Here is a 21,397-nt window from a genome sequence, read left to right as displayed (position 1 = left end):
GTGCACCACGCACAAAGTTCTGGTCGTGCTCAAAGCTGGTGGGCTGTGTTGGCAATCCTGGGCTTGCCCACTGGTGGCGAATCTTGGGGATTCGGATGCCGTAGCTCCGAACAGGGGCGGAGCCAGACATTCTGGTCTTTGCCTCATTTGTGGCAAGGAGGCGGATCCTCTTGGGCTGGAGCTCGACTACACCGCCAAACACCTCAGCGTGGCTGGGTGACTTCATGGAGTTTTTGCACCTCAAGAATGTCAAATTTACCGTGAAAGGGTCAGTGGAAGGTTTTTACCTCAGATGGCAGCCGTTTATAATGTATTTTAAAGAGATGGTCACAGCTAGCCATTGGGGGTGGGGGCGATAGGGGGGGGCGGGGAGGGTTAGTGTTATAAGGTGAATGGGTGTTTCTTACTGTTTGGTTGTTATTCTGTGTTATTGTATGCTTTGTATAAAAATAGTAAAAATTCGAATAAAAGCATTTCCAAAAAAAAGTGTTCTCTGCTCCTTGCCTCCATGAACAGAACAGAGACCAGAACCTCACACTGCAGTACAGTGAATTGGAGCTCTATAACTCATTATCTGAGTCATTAAATGGTTTCAAGAAAGAGGTAGATATTTTTCTGATTTAAAAAAACTGGTTAAAGGGACATGGGCAACAGGTGGGTGTGGTAATAGGCCTGTGAATAGTATTGTACATAGTTAGCAATGCAATCTCCAACCAGCTGGTGGCGTCAGACATTGGTCACGTGACTTGGGACACTCGTCAGTTGGCAGTAAGGCGTACAACAGGACAGTCGTACATAGGGTAGTTCCAGGAGAGTTCACGGAGCTCAATTAGTAAACTCGTCTGTATACCATTCTGTTTGTTACCTTTCCGCATGTTCATCAATAAATCATCATTCTAGTTAAGTCACCAGATGTTCTGTGTGCATCAGTGCAAATGCAAGGCCACAGAACACAACATGGTACCAGGAGTGTTGAACATTTAAACGTAACAGCAGAAAAGACGAGGCAAAACCGGCTAAAGAATGAAAAAGAGAAGATTCTTCCATTGACCTGGTAAACTATAGGCATTGGTGATTCAACGCAACAAACAAAGGTGAAGTTTGAGATGGAAGGTTTAAAGGCACCCCACCAGCTTTAAATCTCGGGTAATCTAGAAATAAATTGGTGTGCTTTTAAGCAGCAATTTGGATTCTATATTGTAGCCCTTGGCCTGCAGGCACAGCCTGATGAGAGGCTTGTTGGTTTGCTGCTCACAGTAGCAGGTCCTCAAGCAACAAAACTATACAATACCTTTGTCTGTGACAGCGAAGAGGAGAGCAATAGCTATGGTCAGGTTATAAAGCGCTTCGATCGGTATTGCTCTCTGAAAAAAAATGAAGCATGTGAACGTGACACATTTAGTATGAGTACCCTGAAAGAGCTTCAACCAGAAAACCATATCAAGATGTGTTATGCAAGTGAGTGGGCTGCACAGCAGACCAGCACCTTCAACAAAAACATTTTGGCGCCAACATGAAAGAAGACACTGGTGCCATAAGCACTGTGACGCGGTTAAAAAAGAAACATGGTCTCAGTGCGAGCGGACATTTTGAGCGCACCGGTGCGCAGCCTCAAGAGAAACGTGGTTTCAATGCGACCAGATCCGCCATCTAATGCCAGAAATGTGGCCACCGACATGGCCCACGGGCCACGCCTGAAAAAGTATGTTCCGGGTGTGTCCGTACAGATCATTTTGCAAAACAATGTTTTTTGCGTCCCACATTGGGCCAAACAGGGTCAATCAATGCAATTGATGAGATGCCCCTTGAAGAATTATTTTTCGTTGATCTCATTTCAACCAAGGACACGATGAGTCCGAATATAAAAGAGGAAGAAGTTTCAATGACCAGTTGGAATAACAGTGATGGTCCAGCTGATACCATTGAAAACAGATGGAAAATTCCAGTGATGCTGAATGACACACTGATAAAATGCAAGCTCCACATGGGGGCGAGGGAAAACCTCTTCAGTCTGTGCGATTTCACAGTTCCAGTGAAAGTCGTAAATCAACCAAGACTGCGGACAGACTACAGTGGGAATGAGATTGAGATGCTGGGGGAATGTGAACTCAAAGCATGAGTACACAACAGAAATCACATTGTACCATTTTCCATTGTGGACACGAAACGTGAGTCCATCCTTGGGGTAGATGCGTGTGAGACCCTGAACCTAGTTGAGCGGCTGTCCATCCCAGTCAGCGAGGTGGCAGAAGATTACTGCGACTTCAAACTCGATACAGTGGTGCAATCATCCGATGAGATACGAGCGATAGTGAAAGTGGAGGAAGATCAAGCAGAGACAGATATGGAGGATCCTAAGGACTCTTCAGAGTTCTGGTTAGCGGTCTTCGAAAATGAGGATATGCTCAGTGACATGGTAGAGGAGCATGGTGAGCCCATCCTGCAGTATCTACAAGATGTTTCCATAAATTTCTCAGATCTGGGACAACCAATGAGCTTCACTCTGGTGTTCAAGTTTGAATTGAATGAATACTTCACAAATGAGGCGCTCACAAAATCATACCAGATGGAGTCACGGCCTGATGGGGCAAGCTTCTTTGTATTTGCAATCACAGGGTACATAGGCTGCCACATCAACTGGAAGAAAGGAAAGAATGTCACACTGAAACGCTTTAGAATGAAGCAGTCACACAAGGGTCGGCCTACTCGTAAAGCAGTTACGAAAACTGTTTTAAATGACTCGGTTTTTTTCAACTTCTTCACTCCTCCTGAGATTCCAGAGCATGGAGTGTTAGATGGAAGTTCCGCGGAAGACTCACTGCTGATTTAAAAATAAGTCAATTCCTGTATGAACACATAATTCCACGAGCAGTGTTATATTTCACGGAAGACGACAATGATGAGTATGAGGATACTAACTCCGATGATGAGGACGACGATGTGTCATGGGAGTGTCCCTTTAAGAAATGTTTGTGTCTTATCACATGGCTTCAGTGATGTAATTGTGTGGGTGGAGCTGGGCTGTGGCTGTGGGAGTTGGTTTTACTTTTGCTTTGGGTTTGGAGCTGGTTTGTGGCTCTGAGGTTTTACTTTCGTTTTCACATTTGGCTGCTGTAGACTCAGGCAGAGAAGTATTTTGGCCTGTCTCTCTATTTTCAATTTTAGAGAGTTATTCCAAGGAAGAAACCCAATTATTATAGTTACCTACTGTTTTGGTAAAAAGGTTTTTGGTTTATGGGATCTTGTTATTGAATTGGAACAGCTAAAGAGGGATTCATTAAGGGTTATACATAGATTACTGTAGCTGTGTGGGGTCTTTATGCTTGTAGCTGATAATAATTATTACTGTGTGTGTTTATACAAATGTTAAATTCGTAGAATAAAGCTTGTTTTTTGATTTAAAGCATCTAAGAACTCTGTTGAATAACACCTGAAAGGGGCTAAGCCTCCTCCCGCGCCGCCATGGCCGACCCGCCCCCGCTCCGGACTCTGAGCCGCACCGGCTGCCTGGTGAGCCGGGCCCGCCTGAGCCGCCTGCAGCTGCCGCTCGGACCCCTGGACACCCTGGTGTTTATGCCGGTGGGAACCCAGGGAACCCTGAAGGGAATCGCCGTCCCGCAGCTGGAGGCGCTGGGCTGTCAAATCTGTCTGGGCAACACCTACCACCTGGGCATGAGGCCGGTGAGAGGGGAGGTGCTACAAAAGCCAAGCGAAAAAAGAGCAGTCACAAAATTGTTCTCAAAGCATAAAAGAGGAAGAGATGGAGGGTGAGGGATACCGTGAGTCCCACCGACGACATCAAGCAAGAAGACATCGGCAATGTGACCGACAGGCCAGAAAGTACACAACAACGCAGCAACTAAAATCATTGCGTAAAGTCACGGAAGATGCTGATGACGCAGGCATGGCCAACAAGGATACCGGTTTTCGGGACACATCATGTCAAAAGTCTAAGGGACAAAAGACCAGCACGGGAACAAGACTTCCTGAAAGCTGACAAGGCCCCAGACAATCAACGGGGTGATCCCATCGGAGATGCACAATAAGCTATGCACAAGAGACACATTTCGCAGGCATATCATGTTAATTGAAGCACAGTTAAATCTGTATATACATATGCCATATGTGTTAAAAGATAATACAAATAATGTTTCTGTATATAACTCCAAAGGTGATATTCCTGCGAATAGTAATGTACACAGTTAGCAATGCGACTTCCAACCAGCTGGTGGCGTCAGACATCGGTCACGTGATGTGGGGCACTCGCCAGTTGGTAGTAAGGTGTACAACAGGACAGTCGCACATAGGGAGTTCCAGGAGAGTTCACGGAACTCAAATAGTAACCTAGTCTATATAGCATTCTGTTGGTTATCTTTCCATGTGTTCATCGATAAAACATAATTCCAGTTAAGTCATCAGATGTTTTGTATGCATCAGTGCAACAGCAAGGTCTCAGAGCACAGCACTGGGGAGGTGGGATTTGAGACTAGGAAGAGATCAGCCATGATCTGATTGAATGGTGGAGGAGACTCGAAGGTCTGAATTGCCTACTTCTGCTCCTAATTCCTACGCTCGTATAGCACCCAAAAGGTGGCTTTTTATTTGTGGTTTATTTTACAAAGATAATAAGGATACATACAGATTGGGAGGGGCGAGGGATGCGGTATTCAATACAGGTGGATCAATCTTCCCCAGCATCATAGGATTTACCAGTAACTGGGCCTCTTGAGCACGTCCAGAACCTTTATCCTTGCTACCCCATGCAAAAGACCCTTCCGCCTGTTCTTTGTAAGAGGTTTATCTTGTCACTAGTCCTAACTTGTCTTTTTACCAGTTTCTACTTAATCACCTTGTACTGAGATTAAGACTTTACATTGACCATTAGATATGGTGGCCCCTCACCAGAGTGTCTTAAGATTTATACTCTACAATTTGCCAAGGAAGGGCAGCATCCCATTTGCTTTGTTAATTGCTGCTCTGTATGTGGAAGCCATGACGTAGAGATGCCGGTGTTGGACTGGGGTGGACACAGTGAGAAGTCTTACAACATCAGGTTAAAGTGCAACAGGTTTGTTTCGAATCACTAGCTTTCGGATTTTACGATTACTCCCAGATTTCTTTCCACCTCTCCTTTATTTGGTTCAAAATGTTAGGCTGTAGTGCACCCGTGCTCTCAGCATAGGGTTAGCAGGAAGCTGGTTTACTGGAAAGATGCAGGAATCTGAATATCTACTCAAATGTAAAGAGATATGCTCACCAAATGAGACTGCATTTGGGGTCAAATAATGTTACAACAACAATTTGTATTTGTACATCACTTTCAATTTAGTAAAGCTTCCCAAGGTCCTTTACAGGAGAATTATGAACTAATATTTGATGCTAAGCCACACAAGGAGATGTTTGGGCAGTGTCTGACCACAGAGAGAGAGATGATTAGCTTTCAGGAGGGAACTCTAGTGCTTAGGGCAAGGCATCTGAAGGCATGACATGCAATTGTAGAGCAACTAAAATTGGGAGGTGCAAAGTTCAAGATGTTCAGGGTGCTGTTAGTCACTAAGTTGGTTGGCATTTTTCTTTCCAATGCATACCACCTTGCACTTATTTGTATTGAATTTAACGTGCCAGATTTGTGGCAGATCATTTCTCTGGATTAGAAACAGGGTAGAGAGATAGCGGCTTGTTTGTTACACGGATCACTGACCTAGTACAAAACAGTAAACTCCCTTCCCAGATTTTACTCCTTTAATTAATACCCACGATCTTCTTCATTTCCATAACTGTTACACCTCAGCAGTGGCGGCTATGGAGTGAAAGGTCACACATTTGACAGCTGGATTTCCATAGGAATTTTCCAGAAGGGTGTAAAAGCGAGAGGAGAAGGAGGCGACCCCTAGTTTATGGAGCAGCGCCTGAGGAAAAATCGAAAAAGGAGAAATCAAAAGTTGGCTGGTAGCGAGGACCAGAGTTTGAAGGAGGCAATGGCAGGGAAGTGGGGTTTGACCTCGCCAGCTCAATGGTCGACGGACCAGTTGGTGGATTTCTTGACTGAGAAGTTCACTCAACATCGCAACGAATGTGTGGAGGACCTGGCCTGGGCGGTGGACTCGATCAGGGCGGTGGAGGAGAGATTGACGACCCAGGGACAGGCGATCCAGACGTTGGAGGAGCTGCCGAAGAAACGAGAGGAGCAGTCTACTGCGATGGCAATGGAGATCAGGATGCTACAGGAACAACAGAAACGGCTGCTGGAGAAGGTGGAGGATCTGGAGAACCGTTCTCGGAGACAGAATATCCGGATCATTGGTCCTCCAGAGGGGAAGGAAGGATCGGAAGCTGGTGCGTATGTGGGGAAGATGCTAGAGAAGCTGATAGGGGAAGGTTCATTCCCCAAGCCATTGGAGGTAGATCGGGCCCATAGAGCGCTTATGCGTAAGCCCCAGGGGAGTGAGCCCCTGAGGGTGATGGTGGTACGGCTGCATCGGTTCCTGGATAATGAACGCATCATGAGGTGGGCCAGGCAGACAAAACAGTGCATGTGGGAAGATTCTGAGAACCGGGTGTACCAGGACTGGAGAGCAGAACTTGCAAAGAGGAGGGCAAGTTTTAATAAAGTCAAGACGGCCCTGTACGAGAAGCAAATAAAGTTTGGTCTGCTTTACCCGGCCCATCTTTGGGTAAGCCATGAGGGTCGGGAGCTATACTTTGGCTCACCAGAGGACGTGTTGGACTTCATGAAGGACAATAACCTGGTGACAAACAAGGATCTTAAACCATGACTGTGGAGAACTGAGTTAGAAGCTATGCGTTGTCCTTTTAAAAACCTTAGTCTTTTAACTCTGTAATTTAAGTTGCAATGTTTGAAAAGCTGTTTGAGTTTCTACAGATATAATTTCTTTCTCTTTGTCCAGTCTTTTCTATATGGTCCTGCTTGAAGGTGTTAGAATAGATAAGGTTTTGTTAAGGGAGGAGGGGTGGGCCTCTGTGTTTGGACCTTGGGAGGTTCTGTTTATTTGTTTTTTCTGCTTTGCGCCATTGTTTTGGGAACTTCCCCGCTGGGTCACTGTCTGTGCGGAGTCTGCACGTTCTCCGCGTGTCTGCGTGGGTTTCCTCTGAATGCTCTGGTTTCCTCCCACAGTCCAAAGATGTGCAGGTTAGGTGGATTGGCCAGGATAAATTGCCCTTAGTGACCAAAAAGGTTAGGAGGGGTTATTGGGTTATGGGGATAGGGTGGAAGTGAGGGCTTAAGTGGGTCGGTTCAGACTCGATGGGCCAAATGGCCTCCTTCTACACTGTATGTTCTATGTTCTTATACTAAGAGTGGGGGAGAGGGGAACCAGCAGGTGGTAGGATACTAGGCGCCGGGGGCAGGAGTACCAGGCTAGCTGGGAGAGCTAGTCCACGGAAGCAAAGTGGGGGGGGTGAGCTGAAGATTAACGTATTGGGGAGGGATAGTGGGGGGAGGGGGGGGGTTTGGGAAGGAGGGGACTGCTGACGAGGAGGGGACTTTTAGGAGGTTGGAGCAGGAGAGTAGATGACAGTAGCTGCCAAGGGGCGGGCCAGGTGTGGTGCGGGGCATGGGCTAAGGGCTGTCCTAGGAAAGATCATGGCTGATCGACAGGCGAAGGGGGTAGGGTCCCCACTGACCAGGCTGGTTACGTGGAATGTTCGTAGACTGAATGGGCTGGTCAAAAGAGCTCTTGAATTAGCACACTTGAGACAGCTGAAGGCGGACATGGCCATGTTGCAAGAGCCGCACTTGAAGCAGCTGGGAGACCAAGTTAGACTGAAGAAGGGATGGGTCAGACAGGTCTTCCATTCAGGTTTGGACTTTAAAACAAGGGGGGTGGCAATCCGTGGAGGTTTGGGAGGCCAAGGAGCAAGGAGTATTCATTCTACTCCCAAGTGCACAAGGTATATTCTAGGATAGACATTTTCATACTTGACAAAACACTGTTAGCGGGGGTGGAGGACACTAAGTATTCAGCAATCGTGGTGTCGGACCATGCCCCACACTGGATAGACCTACGGGTAAACACAGGAAAGACCAAGCGTCCACAGTGGAGGTTAGACATAGGGCTGTTTGCGAAGGATGAGATTTGTGAGGTAGGCCATTCGGGGGTACATAAAGAGCAATGACATGGGAGAGACCGCGGCAGGGATGGTTTGGGAAGCAATGAAGGTGGTTATCAGAGGGGAATTTATTTTTATTCGGGCCCACAGGGAGAAGACTGAACAGGCAGAGTTGGACAGGCTGGTAGGTGAAATCTTACAGGTGGACAGGAGATATGCGCTGTCTCCGGATGAGGAGCTCCTGAAGGAGCGTCAGAGACTCCACAAATGGAATTTGGGCTCCTGTCCACAGGTAAGGCAGAAGGGCAGTTGAGGAGGGTGAAAGGGACAATATACAAATATGGGGAGAAAGCCAGTAGGATGTTAGCACATCAACTGAGGAAGCAGGAGGCGGTGAGGGAAATTGGGAAAGTAAAGGATATGAGGGGGAAGGTATTGGTGGACCCGGGAGCGATAAATGATGTGTTTCGCGAATTCTATAGTCGACTGTATTAATTGGAACCCCCAGCCAGGGAGGAGGGTATGAAGCAATTTTTGGAGAGGCTGGAGTTCCCAAAGGTAGAGGAGGAACTGGTGAAATGCCTGGGGGGCCCAATTTGGCTCGGGGAGGTGATAGACGGGTTGGGGGCGATGCAATCGGGTAAGGCCCCGGGACCTGATGGATATCCAGTGGAGTTTTATTAAAAGTTTTCTGGATTACTGGGGCCGCTCCTGGTTAAGGCCTTTAACAAGTCTAAGGAACTGGGAGTGCTCTCCCCAAAGCTATCTCACGCATCGATCTCTCTCATCTTGAAGCGGGACAAAGACCCGGAGAGCTGTGGATCGTACAGGCCGATTAGCCTTTTGAACATAGACGCTAAATTGCAGGCAAAGATCTTGACCACACATATAGAGGATTGTGTCCCGGAGGTAATCGGGGAGGACCAGATGGAATTTGTGAAGGACAGGCACCTGACGTCCAACATTAGACGGCTCCTGATGTTATAATGATGCCAGCGGAGGGGCGTGAGGTTGAGGTGTTAGTAGCTATGGATGCAGAAAAGGCCTTTGACCGGGTGGAGTGGAAGTACCTATGGGATATTGTAGGCAGGTTCGGGTTTGGGCAGGGATTTGTGGATTGGGTCCGGTTGCTATACCAGGCTCTGGTGGCGAGTGTAAGAACCAACTGGGTCCGGTCAGGATATTTTAGTCTCTGCAGGGGGACAAGACATGGGTGCCCGCTCTCCCCACTACTGTTTGCCCTGGCCATAGAGCACTTGGCAATGGCCCTTAGGTCAACGAATGTTTGGCGGGGGATAGTGAGAGGGGGATGGACCACAGGGTCTCACTCTATGCGGACGATTTACTGCTTTATATCGCAGACCCGTTGGGGAGCTGGCTGGAATTATGGAGACACTGGAAGAATTTGGGCAGTTTTCAAGCTACAAGTTAAACATGGGAAAGTGTGAGGTGTTTGAGATTCAGGCACGGGGGCAGGAAAGGAGACTGAGGGAGTTATCTTTTAAGGTGGTGGGAGGAGCTTTATGTATCTGGGGATCAAGGTGGCTAAGGATTGGGTACATGCTCCACAAATTAAATCTGGGTAAAGCGGTCAATCAGATGAGAAGGGGTTTCTGCAGCTGGGACATGTTCCCGTTGACACTGGCAGGGAGAGTGCAGACGGTAAAGATGACAGTCCTCCCGAGACTGCTGGTTGTTTTTCCAATGTCTCCCAATATTTGTCCCGAAGGCCTTTTTTTAGGAAAATGAATGTGGCGATCTCGGGTTTTGTGTGGGCTGGTAAAACCCCGAGAGTAAAGAGGGCACTCCTGGAATGGGGCCGCGGGGAGGGGGGCTTGGCCCTCCCGAGTTTTATTAATTATTACTGGGCAGCCAACATATCGATGGTCAGGAAGCGGGTAGTGGGGGAGGGGTTGGTTTGGGAGCGAGTAGAGGCAGCATCCTGTAAGGGTACGAGTTTGGAGGCTTTGTTGACGGCGCCCCTGTCGTTCTCGCCGGCTCGGTACTCCACAAGCCCAGTGGTAGTGGCAGCCCTCAGGGTGTGGGGGCAATGGATACAGCACATGAGATTGGAGGGGGCCGATCTGTGACAATCACCATTTTGTTCCGGGGGGGCTGGATGGGGGCTTTAGGAGGTGGCAGCGGACAGGGATTGAGAGATTTGGGGATCTCTTCATTCAGGAGAGTTGCCGGGTGGGAGCGGGTTTCGGTACCTACAGGTACGGGACTTTGTCCAGAGGCAGGTTCCAAGCTTCCCTTGCCTCCTCCTGAGGGGACTACAGGATAAGGTGATATCAAAAACGGGGTTTGGGGAGGGGAAGGTCTCGGAGATATATAAGGAGTTGATGGAGTGGGAAGGGGTCCCTATCGGGGAGGTGAAGAGGAAGCGGGAGGAAAAGTTGGGAGGGGAGCTAGAAATCAAACTATGGGAAAAGGCTCTGAAGAGAGTTAATCCATCCTCGTCTTGTGCCAGACATAGCCTGATCCAGTTCAATGTGGTTCATAGGGCCCACATGACGCTAGTCCGGATGAGCAGATTTTTTGAGGATAGATGAGGATGCTGTGGGGGAAGCCCGGCGAAACATGTACATATGTTCTGGGCGTGTCCAAAGTTGAGGGGATTCTGGCAGGGATTTGTGGACGTTATGTCAGAAGTCCTGGAAGGGAGGGTGATTCCGAGTCCAGAATTAGCAATACTTGGGGTATTGGAAGATCCTGGGGCCAAGGGGGGGAGGGCGGAGGATGTTCTGGCCTTCTCCTCCCTGGTGGCCCGGAGACGGATTTTGCTGGGATGGAGATACTCAGAACCTCCAAAGTCAGGAGCGTGGGTCAGTGACATGGCGGGGTTTCACAGGCTGGAAAAGATCAAGTTCGCCTTGAGAGGATGAATTCAGGGGTTCGCCCAGAGGTGGCAGCCGTTCATCGACTTCTTCAAGGAAAATTGAACGTCAGCAGTAAGCGGGCGGAGGGGAAAAGGGGGGGGATGAAAATGGGAGGCATGGTAGTGTAAGACAAGGACAGGGAACTTAGTACACAGGTAATTAAGAAATAGGGTGGGGGTAGTAGGGGACATTGTTTTTAGGATTTTTGCATGTGTCGGCCCGCATAGTTGTTTAGGGAATGTTAAAGTGTTAAACTGTAAACTGTGAAAATTACAAATGCTTCAATAAAATATTTTCTAAAAAAAAACTGTTACACCTCAGCCAAGATCATTTTTATCATCCTGCCTATAAAATACAATGGGACTCCACAGAATCTAACATTATTGTGCAATAAAATATTGACAACTTGTTGTTTAAAAGTACCATCTGTTTAAAGCTGTGTTATTAAACAAGATATAAAAATGCATTAAAAAGTACACATTATAGCTGTGGTACTGTTTGGAGATTACTCTACTTCAATTAGTCCTTTGCCTAAAAAGCAACAATTTCCTGTGCGCATGCTTCAATAACAGCATGACATAAATTTGAGATTACTGATGATTATAGTATAATTTTCTAATTTAATATTTTTTGGGAGGGAGCATACAGATTTATGCCAAGCAATGAGATGAATGAGAATTCAAAGATGGCATAACAATATTACAGACAGCTTTTTACATTGACTCATCAATAATTAAACTTTGATTAAAATGTCCTTGTTCCATTCAACCAGAAAACCTGGAGAACGTTATGTGCACATCAGACTACATAGAACAAACAATAGGCGCTCATCACACAAACAGTTAAACAACAGAGAAGAGGCTAATGTTAGGAAAGCAAAGGTAGCTTTAAGGGATTTATATTTGCATTGGTAAACATTAGAAACAAAGTATAATTTTAAGTGTGTTTAATTTAATGTTTCTGTACCTGGAAGGATAAAACCTATAGTTAGATTTGTGCTGGACAAAGGTGTTTGTATGTGTGAAGACTGATTAAGTACCAACTGTGTTTCTATTGTGTTTAGAGAGAGCTATAGCGTGAAGAATTAATAAAAGGCATATGTATGTAGGTGTTTCTTAGCAACTGGGGCCTTGTAAGGTAGAGACGCTTTTAAGTTTTAGTTTAGCTAATTTGATGGCAGTTGACAATAGACAGTGAGAGAGAAGGCAACTCTCACAGCTCTGCTAGAATAAGTTGGTTTTTGAAGGCTGAAGAGCGAACATCTCTCTCAGCCTTGCTGGAAGAAAAGCAATACTATGAAGTAATGGTTAAGAAAACAGATGTCGGAAATCTAACGTCCAGCTAGTATGGGAAACTAGAGAAATTAAGAGAAGAGTCCAAAAAGTCTGGAGTTAAATGAATGGAGACCACGGTATGATTCAGAAGAATTCAAGGAAAAGTAAACAAAGTGTTCGGAGTTAGAGATAATTGCAGTAACATCATTTAAGGTGTGTGACGAATGGAGGCTTTTAGGAAAATTTGATATAAATGTATGAGGCAATTTATGGGTTAAAAGCCTGGGGTTAGAGTGTGATTGACTGCAGTGGTCCTGGTTAAACAAAAAACAGATTCTGTTTTTTAGGTCCTGGGAACTCTGGCATCCAGAAGGTGAAATTGACCAATAGGAATGTGTTTTTCAGTCTTGGCTAATGCACTGTGGTTTGACTGAGAGCAGTCCCTGAGGTGTTAATGTGCTTTCAGTCCCTGGAAAGTTAATTTGTTTTTCAGCTAAGGGAGAAAGATTTTTTGAGAAAGCTTTTGGAGAAGTCTGATCTGTCACCCTTGTTTTGACCACAAGTAAAAGCAGTTTTCTCTCCCATTAGGAGAGATTGAAAAAAGAGTAATAATAGTTAGAACAGAGCAGTCTTGTCTGAAGATAAGGAAGAGGTTGAAAAAACCTAGTTGAAACAACTATTTGAAGATATTCAGCCAGAGTCTGAAGGGGTTCTAACATGAGTCAAATATCTATTCTATAAAGTAAGTATTGCACTATGCCATGCTGATTTTAAGATGGATTCAAAGTTATATATTTATTTTCTTGTTGTCAATGGGGAATTGAGTAGTAGTGATAAGGGGTAATTGTAAGCTGTTATTTTTGGGTGTGAAGTTAAAGAGTTTAATATTGTATTCATAATAAAGTTGTTTTAAAATACAAAAAACATATTTTTACATGCAATCACCCCTGGAGCAAATCATTCTTTCTGCACAGCCTTACAAAATAAATTAAAGTATTGGGGTTTTGGTCCAGTATCCTAGCCACTGTTGGGGTCTGGTCTGGGATCATAATAGATGAGACAGCAACCTTCAGTGATAAATCAAATGTCTGATATCATTTTATAGTTTGGAAATTGGGAGTTAAAGCATTGTGAGCAGTTTGCACAGCAGCCAAAGCAAAGAAATCTAAAAGCGGCTAGTGTAAAATCCTGGACTGGATTCGCCGTTAAGTTTAGAGTGGAAGCTTGGTTAAAAATTGTCATTTGTAAAACCTGGTCTGGATTTCAGAATGCAAACCACTAAGAGAAAGCATAATTATGACAGAAGGGGGCAGCATGGTGGCACAGTGTTTAGCACTGCCGCGAGGTGCCAGGTTCAATCTCGGCTCTGGGTCACTGTCCATATGGAGTTTGCACATTCTCCCCGTGTTTGTGTGGGTTTCGCCCTCTCAACCCAAAGATGTGCAGGTTAGGTGAATTGGCCACGCTAAATTGCCCCTTAATTGGGAAAAAAAAAATTGGGTACTTTAAATTTTTTTTTAAAGATGTACTTTGTCATCTATGTGAATCCCAAAACCTGTGTGTAATTGTTAAGATAAGGGGAGGAGTTGAGCAGTATTGTATCATAATCCAATTTTTTAATTTTTAATTTTTAAAAATTCTTGTTGTTAAAACTAAGTTGCAGTCTTGTGACTCTCTTCCACCACATTTTATATAATAAAGTAAAAGTTACGATCTTTTGAGCCAGTTTCCATTCTGGAATCTCCACGTCCAATTATAACACCAACTGGGATTGTAACAATAGAAAAACATCTCCTTGGACCAAAGAAGGTGAAGGGAAGATTTAACAGTGGCAGGAGGGTCAAGAACCAGAGGGATACAGATTAAGGTAACTGACAAAGATCCGGGGTAAATGAGAAGTTTACTTATACAGTGTTATAATGTGGAATGCACTGCTGGAAAAGATAATGGGAGCAATTGAATATGTACATGAAAAAGAAACATTTGATGGACTATGAATAAAGTGTAGAGGAGTGGGAGTATTTGGTTAGCTCTTTCAAAGGGCCAACACAAGCATGATGGGCCAAATAGCCTCCTTTCCTGCTAAGCATGTTATACAAGACTGAATGTTATAAATATAGCTTGGGTATTCATCTCAGTGACTCTTGATTGCAAACACAAAATCCAGACAGTTCAACTGAAATGTACAGAGTTAAATGATTGTCACAGTGCCAAATGTTATTTTGCAACACCCTTGTCAAAAGGCTTTAAGAACTCGGTTGGGATTTTAGTGTTAGCGATGGGGGATTCCCCCACTGGAATCCCACATTACTTTTCCCTTTAAGACCTGATACAGTTATATGGTACTTACCTAGACAGTGTAGGGCGTCGGTTGGATGAAGTTCCCAATAGTGATGAATTAAGTCTCTACCTCGAGAGCTGCTGGGTCAGATGCAAGGGCATGAGTGTGGCTTTCAATGATCCTGGGTCCCTCAATCGGGCGCTGAATACCTGTGAGCGGAGGACCTTCCACTAGACTGCAGGCAAACTGGACAGGGTTTGCTGAGCAGCTTTGGGAGCCATGGAGACCTTTGCGAGTCCTGTTAGATCCCTGAGCTACCAATAAATTCCAGTGGACTGGGGGTAATCAGCTTTGAATGGCTCGTTAATGAATCTAATTGACACCCTTCTGTCAGTGGGCTGGATTCCCATGTCATGGCCGCCCCCTCCCCCAGAAGTGAGTACTCCTGGCCAATTCCCCCAGCACCCCGCCATCATGCCCGCTCAAGCGGATCCATTAAATCCCAGCCATAGGCCTACATAATATTTAAAACGCAAAATCAAGCTATTCAGCCCAATGAGTCTAGGCCTGTTTATTGCCCCTACACATGCCTTCTCCTATTCTTTTTCATTTAACCTATCTATGATTTACTGACCTTGCACTATTGCTTTCATACACGTGACTCAGTAAGTGACAGATACTTTGTTTACTCTCTTTTATATCACCATAATACAGAATAATTAAGATAATAAAATCTAAAATCAATATAGTTAACGAAATTGTCAGTATTGACCTCAAGGGAAAAAACATTCATTTTCCAGGGAAGGATTTATAAAATCTTGTGAAATCAAGAATGTGGCAGATACTCCATGCATCACAGTGCATTACACAAAAATTTAAGAAAGCATGGAGCAAGGCAAAGCAAATACATCCCAAATATTTCCACAGGCCATCCTACTTATTTAATCTAAGTAGAGAAAATGCTGCAAAATAACTCCCTACTCTCAACAAGTAACCAAACAAAACCCCTGAATATTCAACTATCCTTATACCTCAACTAATCCACCCTGATTTTATATGTCCATAGACAACGGGCGGGATTCTGTCATCCTGAGGCTAAGTGTTGACGCCGTCGGAATCGCCGTCGCGTTTCTCAATGGCGTCAACACGGCCTCAGGATCAGCAATTCTGGCCCCTACAGGGCCGGCACGGCACTGGAACGGTTCACGCCGCTCCAGCTGCTGATCACGACATCATGTGCGCTTCGGGATCCACGCTTGCGCAGTGGCACCGGCGCCAACGCGCGCATGTGCAGTGGCTTCCTTCAACACGCCGGCCCCGACGCAACATGGTGCAGGACTACTGGGGCCGGCGCGGAAGAAAGGATGCCCCCAGCCAGAGAGGCTGGCCCGCCGATCGGTGGGCCCCGATCGCGGGCCCTCCCCCGGGGTCGAACCCTCCCCTCCCCCACCACAGGCTGCCCCCCGACCCTTCCACGCCGAGTTCCCGCCGGCTGAGAGCAGGTGTGGACGGCGTCGGCGGGACTCGGCTTTTTTACGATGGCCGCTCGGACCATCCTAGGCCGAGAATCGGCAGGCCGGTCGTGTAGAGCGGCCTCGATCGGGGCCGTGCCAATGGTGCCAATTCGCCGCTCTGTGGAGAATTGCATGCTGGCGACAGGGCAGCGTGGCGCGATTCGCGCCGGTCGCGGGGATTCTCCGGCCGAGCACGGGCTGAGAGAATCCCGCCCAACATATCCAGTGGCACAGTGGTACCATTATACTCCACAAAGTACTTAGTGCTCTCATAGCACTGCAATTCCCAATCTCAGAATCAAGAGCATCAAATACTTTCTGGTAATCTGCTCTACATTTTCACAGCTCTATGAAAAAAATCTGTCCCAATCTCCAGGTTTACGAGAAGCTTCTCAACCTTAATCTGTGCACTCTTTCTTGGTGATCATAATCTATAAATTAAACAGTCAATTTACGTTTACATCAGTAAAAATGAGAATTCTGAATTCTCTCTCTGTGTACCCGAACAGGCGCCAGAATGTGGTGACTAGGGCCTTTTCACCATAACTTCATTGCAGTGTTAATATAAGCCTACTTGTGACAATAAAAAGGATTATTAAAAGATTATTATTAAATGTAATTTACTGGCTATGCAGTCATTCTAAGATGTGGAACATGTCAAACCTCAATCAGTTTTCTCCAAGGAAAATAAACTCCGCTTTGAAAATCTCTGCTCATAATCAGAGTACTGCACCCCAGAATCATACTGGTCATTTTGCTACAAACCATGGCCAATCATCAATGTCACCTTAAAAATTGAAATGAAATGAAAATTGCTTATTGTCACAAGTAGGCTTCAAATGAAGTTACGGTGAAAAGCCCCTAGTCGCCACATTCCGGCGCCTGTTCGGGGAGGCTGGTACGGGAATTGAACCGTGCTGCTGGCTGCCTTGGTCTGCTTTCAAAGCCAGCGATTTAGCCCTGTGCTAAGCAGCCCCTCTTGGACGCGATTCAACGGAAAAGTTTCTAAGTTTATTTCTGTCGGGTTTTTCAGGGAGTTGGCTCTGCCGGTGAGTTCTCTACCGCTATCCAATGACACTATCACTTTTTTGGGCTCTGGGGAGTTTCTCACCGGTTTAGCCCCGACTTTGAGCGCTTGATTCTCCGCTGTTGGGATTCTCTGTTTCGCCGGCAGCCGGGGGATTTCCCGGTGGCGTGGGGCTGCTTATAATAGAGGGGCAGCACGGTAGCATTGTGGATAGCACAATTGCTTCACAGCTCCAGGGTCCCAGGTTCGATTTCGGCTTGGGTCACTGTCTGTGCGGAGTCTGCATATCCTCCCCGTGTGTGCGTGGGTTTCCTCCGGGTGCTCCGGTTTCCTCCCACAGTCCAAAGATGTGCAGGTTAGGTGGATTGGCCATGATAAATTGCCCTTAGTGTCCAAAATTGCCCTTAGTATTGGGTGGGGTTGCTGGGTTATGGGGATAGGGTTGACCTTGGATAGGGTGCTCTTTCCAAAACTCGATGGGCTGAATGGCCTCCTTCTGCACTGTAAATTCTATGATGATAATGGGAAACCCCATTGGCCGGCTGGCAAGATGGAGAATCCCGCCCAGAATTCTTTTCAGCACTGGGGAGCTGACCTCAGAGATTGTGGCGCCATTTTGAAAGAGTGCGCCAAACTCTAAATTAGTTGTGGGTCCCCGCACTCCCCACCCATGGGCAATGTTACCCCCCACACATATGGTCACTACCCCCCCCCTCCCCAAGTGAGGACATCCCGCTATGGGGTTCCTGAGGGTCCCCCTCTACAGGCACCCCCTTCCAGGATCCCGACCCGTCATCTCCCCGACCTCCCAGAGCCCCTACTTACCTGCCATGCACACCCCAACCCTTCATACTCCCCCCACCCACCTTTCATGGGCATGCCCCCCCCCCCCCTCCCCGTGGCCCCTGAGCCTTGGCAGTGTCACCTTGGCACTTGGGCACCCTTGCGCTGCCATCCTGGCATCCAGGCAGTGTTCCTGTCAGCTTGGCAGGGCCATCTGGGCATCTTGGCAGTGCCAGGGTGGCAGTGCCAAGGTGCCAGCGTTCCAGGGGGAGGGTCAGGGAGCCACCCTGCACTGACCTTGACCACCATGGGGTTTCCAATGGCCCGGGAGACCCCGGGGGGTCTACCCGGGCCATTGGTTCTACCTGACCCACGTTTGTGTGGACCAGTGCTGAAAGGCGCCCGACTGCACCTCGCTGGGGAGGGCGGTAGATCCTCGGCAAGTTTGCTGGAGTCGGTTGCTGGAGTATTGTCTGGTCACGCCCCTTCTGGGCATGGATCTGACTCTGACGCCTCGTGGGATCTGGGTCATTCCGCGGGGTATGGCAGAAACCCGCGGCATTGACCGCACCGCGCTCGAGTGGGGGACGCAATGCAACAGGTGGATCGCCGGAGAGTATTCAGTGAGCAAATGGGGAAACAGAAAAGGTTCAACCCTCAATGTTATTCAATGCTGGATATATCTTCAGAGTAATTCGGTCATGGGCATGGCTGCGCCACTCCCTTGCAAAATGAATAACCTCTGAACAACTGCTCTCCAAGCAACATTTGTCACCTTTGCTGCCCTAAAATAATTTAACAAGGCGGTATATAAATGCAAGTTGTTGGTGGTACTTTTTAAATAGTAAATACTTGGGAAAATTTCAGTACATATTCCGTTTAAATTCCCAGCAATTATACTCTGAGGTAAAATCTACTGCGTTTTGTGCCGTTATGTCCAAAAGTGGGAGAAATGTTAAACAAAGCAATTATATTCGATGGCCAGACTGGTCAGAGGATCCAGTATTCATTGTGAATTGTTCTGAGTAAAATGATTTGATAAATTAAAAATGTTGTGATGACTTTTATATCTCACCAGGGCCACCCTCCTTCACTTTCGCACCAATCCACAGTGCTTTCGTCACCCTCATCGCTTGCATGAAGCTGGCCAGTTTCTGATTATCTTCAATTGTCCCGATGGTGGTCAGAAATCCAAACCTTTGCCGGCACAATCTCTCTGCTGCTGTCCAGTGCAGCCGCTCCGGCACATATTCATAATAGTAATTCCGGTAAACGAAACATCTCCTGTCCTGTGATATCAGCTGTGATTCTAGGAGGGGTGAGGGGCGAGATGAGACATTTCTGTGATCAACTGTTCAGCAGTTAGGGTAAAATGTTTGATTGCGATGCTGAAATCTACTGACCTGCAAGCATGCCACCGACACAGAACAACTGCGAATAAAATCAAAAACAGATTCAAAATGACATTTGGAACTGGAAGAAGCGCAAACCTGGTGCTTGGCAATATCTGTAAAAGTCGTTTTCACTTACAAGGACGGCCGAGTATGGAAGAACCACTCCGAGGTGCATATTCCTGTGGGGGTGGTAAAAACAACCAAATCGAAAGTCTTTCTTTGGGATCAACCAGGTTTAACATAAGAATAGGACGAGTGTGGCGTTTAAAAAGACGAAGTAATCAGCTCGGAATCCCAATGTATCCCCAGATCTTTGGCGTGAATGACAAAGCAATTAATTTCCCATTTGTCTTCTCTGTAATACAGCGACTGTGACACATTTATGCCGAAATTGCCCTTTCCCGTTGTCGTTTAACCTGTAGACACGCAGGCGAAAAAGCAACAGAGGGTTTCCCATCATTTTGACAGTTTAGAAGTACTTCCAGATTACACAAAAGGCGACAGATTTATTTAGCATTCACTTATTACATTTTAACGCGTTTATCGTACCACTCGATAATAACGATTTGAAGTCAGGCATAAAACGCATTTATTGCAAACCGCGACCTCACAGAAGTCACACACCCAGCTCTGCATCTACACATTCCCGGGGGTGCAATAAAAGCTCATCTTTGTGTCACCCCGAAGTTGGTATGAATAAAAAAGGGGGGGGGGGGGGGGGGTGCAAAGGTGATTTGATCCCGTGCTGCCCCATCTCCTACCAGTTGAAGAGATAAAACCGACGTGCAAGCCAGAAGGAATCCCGGGCCATTGGTCATTTCCCTCGCATATGTTTCGAAGTGGAGCCAATGTTTCCGATGCCCCTCGGTCCCTGTCTCGACCCACGCCTGTCTGATTCTCAGCACGTCTCTCGCCAATTCAAATGTCACTTCTCCAAACGATGGTTTTCATTTTCAACTCACACACTCTTGTGACAATCACAAAAAGCCGAGTCTCGAGCAGATGGGTGTTTTGCAAACTTCTTTCACGCGGGAACATGTCCCAATACTCAATCCATTCTTAGGGGTGAAGTTGGTGCAATGTTACTTCTCAAAAAAAGCAATCGAGGAATAAAGAATGCATCCGCCCAACTGGCACGGCAGCCTATCCAAATAGCTCTGCTGTTAATTGACACCTAAATTAACCTATGAGGAGTGCTCACTCAAAAGTGGCAAAACAGGTTACAAGGAAGAGTGAAACATAGATCCGTTACTTTTATTTTTTTTAAAAATATTTTTATTAAGGTATATGAAATTTTTTATAAAAATAACATAGACAATGACATCAACATGGTATAATAAACATTTCCCGTCTCAATCTTCACACACCCAACCAAAAAACAACAATCCGGCCCTCCCCCACCTTGGAATACTGCATCTGCTGACATTTTAATTTTATTGAGAAAGTCGACGAACGGCTGCCACCTCCGAGTGAACCCGACCATTGACTCTCTTAAGGCGAACATTATTTTCTCGAGACTGAGAAACCCAGCCATGTCACTAACCCAGGTCTTGACACTTGGGGCTTCGAGTCCCTCCACATTAACAAGATCCATCTCCGGGCTACCAGGGAGGCAAAGGCCAGGACGTCAGCCTCTTTCACCCCCTGAACTCCCGGCTCTTCCGACACTCCAAAGATCGCCATCTCTGGACTCGGCACCACCCGTGTTTTTAGCACCGTGGACCTTGCCTTAGCAAAACCCTGCCAAAACCCTCTACGCTTCGCGCATGCCCAAAACATGTGGACATGATTTGCTGGGCTTCCCGCGCACCTCACATACCTATCTTCTACCCCGAAAAACCTGCTCATTCTCGCCGTTGTCATGTGTGCCTGGTGGACTACCTTAAATTGTATCAGGCTGAGCCTGGCATATGCTGAGGATGTATTAACCCTGCTTAGGGCATTCGCCCATAGACCTGCCTCTATCTCTCCTCCTAGCTCATCCTCCCACTTGCCCTTAAGCTCCTCCACCAGAGTTTCCTCCGCCTCCGAAAGCTCCTGGTAAATATCTGAAACATTCCCCTCTCCCACCCAGGTACTGGAAACTACTCTATCCTGTATCCCCCGTGGCGGCAGCAGCGGAAAGTCTGGCACCTGTTTCCTCAGGAAGTTTCGCACCTGCAAATACCTAAA

General features: G+C 46.7%; 1 protein-coding gene across 2 annotated transcripts in view; it reads right to left on the bottom strand.

Moving 5' to 3' along the window:
• The window catches only part of LOC140426535 (adhesion G protein-coupled receptor D2), a 582,807-nt gene extending 562,504 nt beyond the window's left edge, over positions 1 to 20,303 (bottom strand). Inside the window, exons 1-4 of one of the 2 annotated variants that reach the window (XM_072511425.1) lie at positions 19,987 to 20,303; positions 19,362 to 19,641; positions 19,235 to 19,262; positions 18,907 to 19,140 (exon numbers count right to left, since the gene is read on the bottom strand). In XM_072511425.1, coding sequence (XP_072367526.1) covers positions 18,907 to 19,140; positions 19,235 to 19,262; positions 19,362 to 19,400 — 301 coding nt within the window. In that variant the 5' untranslated portion in view covers positions 19,401 to 19,641; positions 19,987 to 20,303. The remainder of the gene's footprint in view (positions 1 to 18,906; positions 19,141 to 19,234; positions 19,263 to 19,361; positions 19,642 to 19,986) is intronic. The other variant, XM_072511424.1, reaches the window with a different exon arrangement.
• Positions 20,304 to 21,397: the final 1,094 nt, after the last annotated feature.

The sequence above is a fragment of the Scyliorhinus torazame genome, chromosome 7 (genome assembly GCF_047496885.1).
Source record: "Scyliorhinus torazame isolate Kashiwa2021f chromosome 7, sScyTor2.1, whole genome shotgun sequence".
Lineage (NCBI taxonomy): Eukaryota > Metazoa > Chordata > Chondrichthyes > Carcharhiniformes > Scyliorhinidae > Scyliorhinus > Scyliorhinus torazame.
The sequence above is the reverse complement of the archived record's forward strand: the minus strand, read 5'-3'. Positions and strand labels throughout refer to the sequence as shown.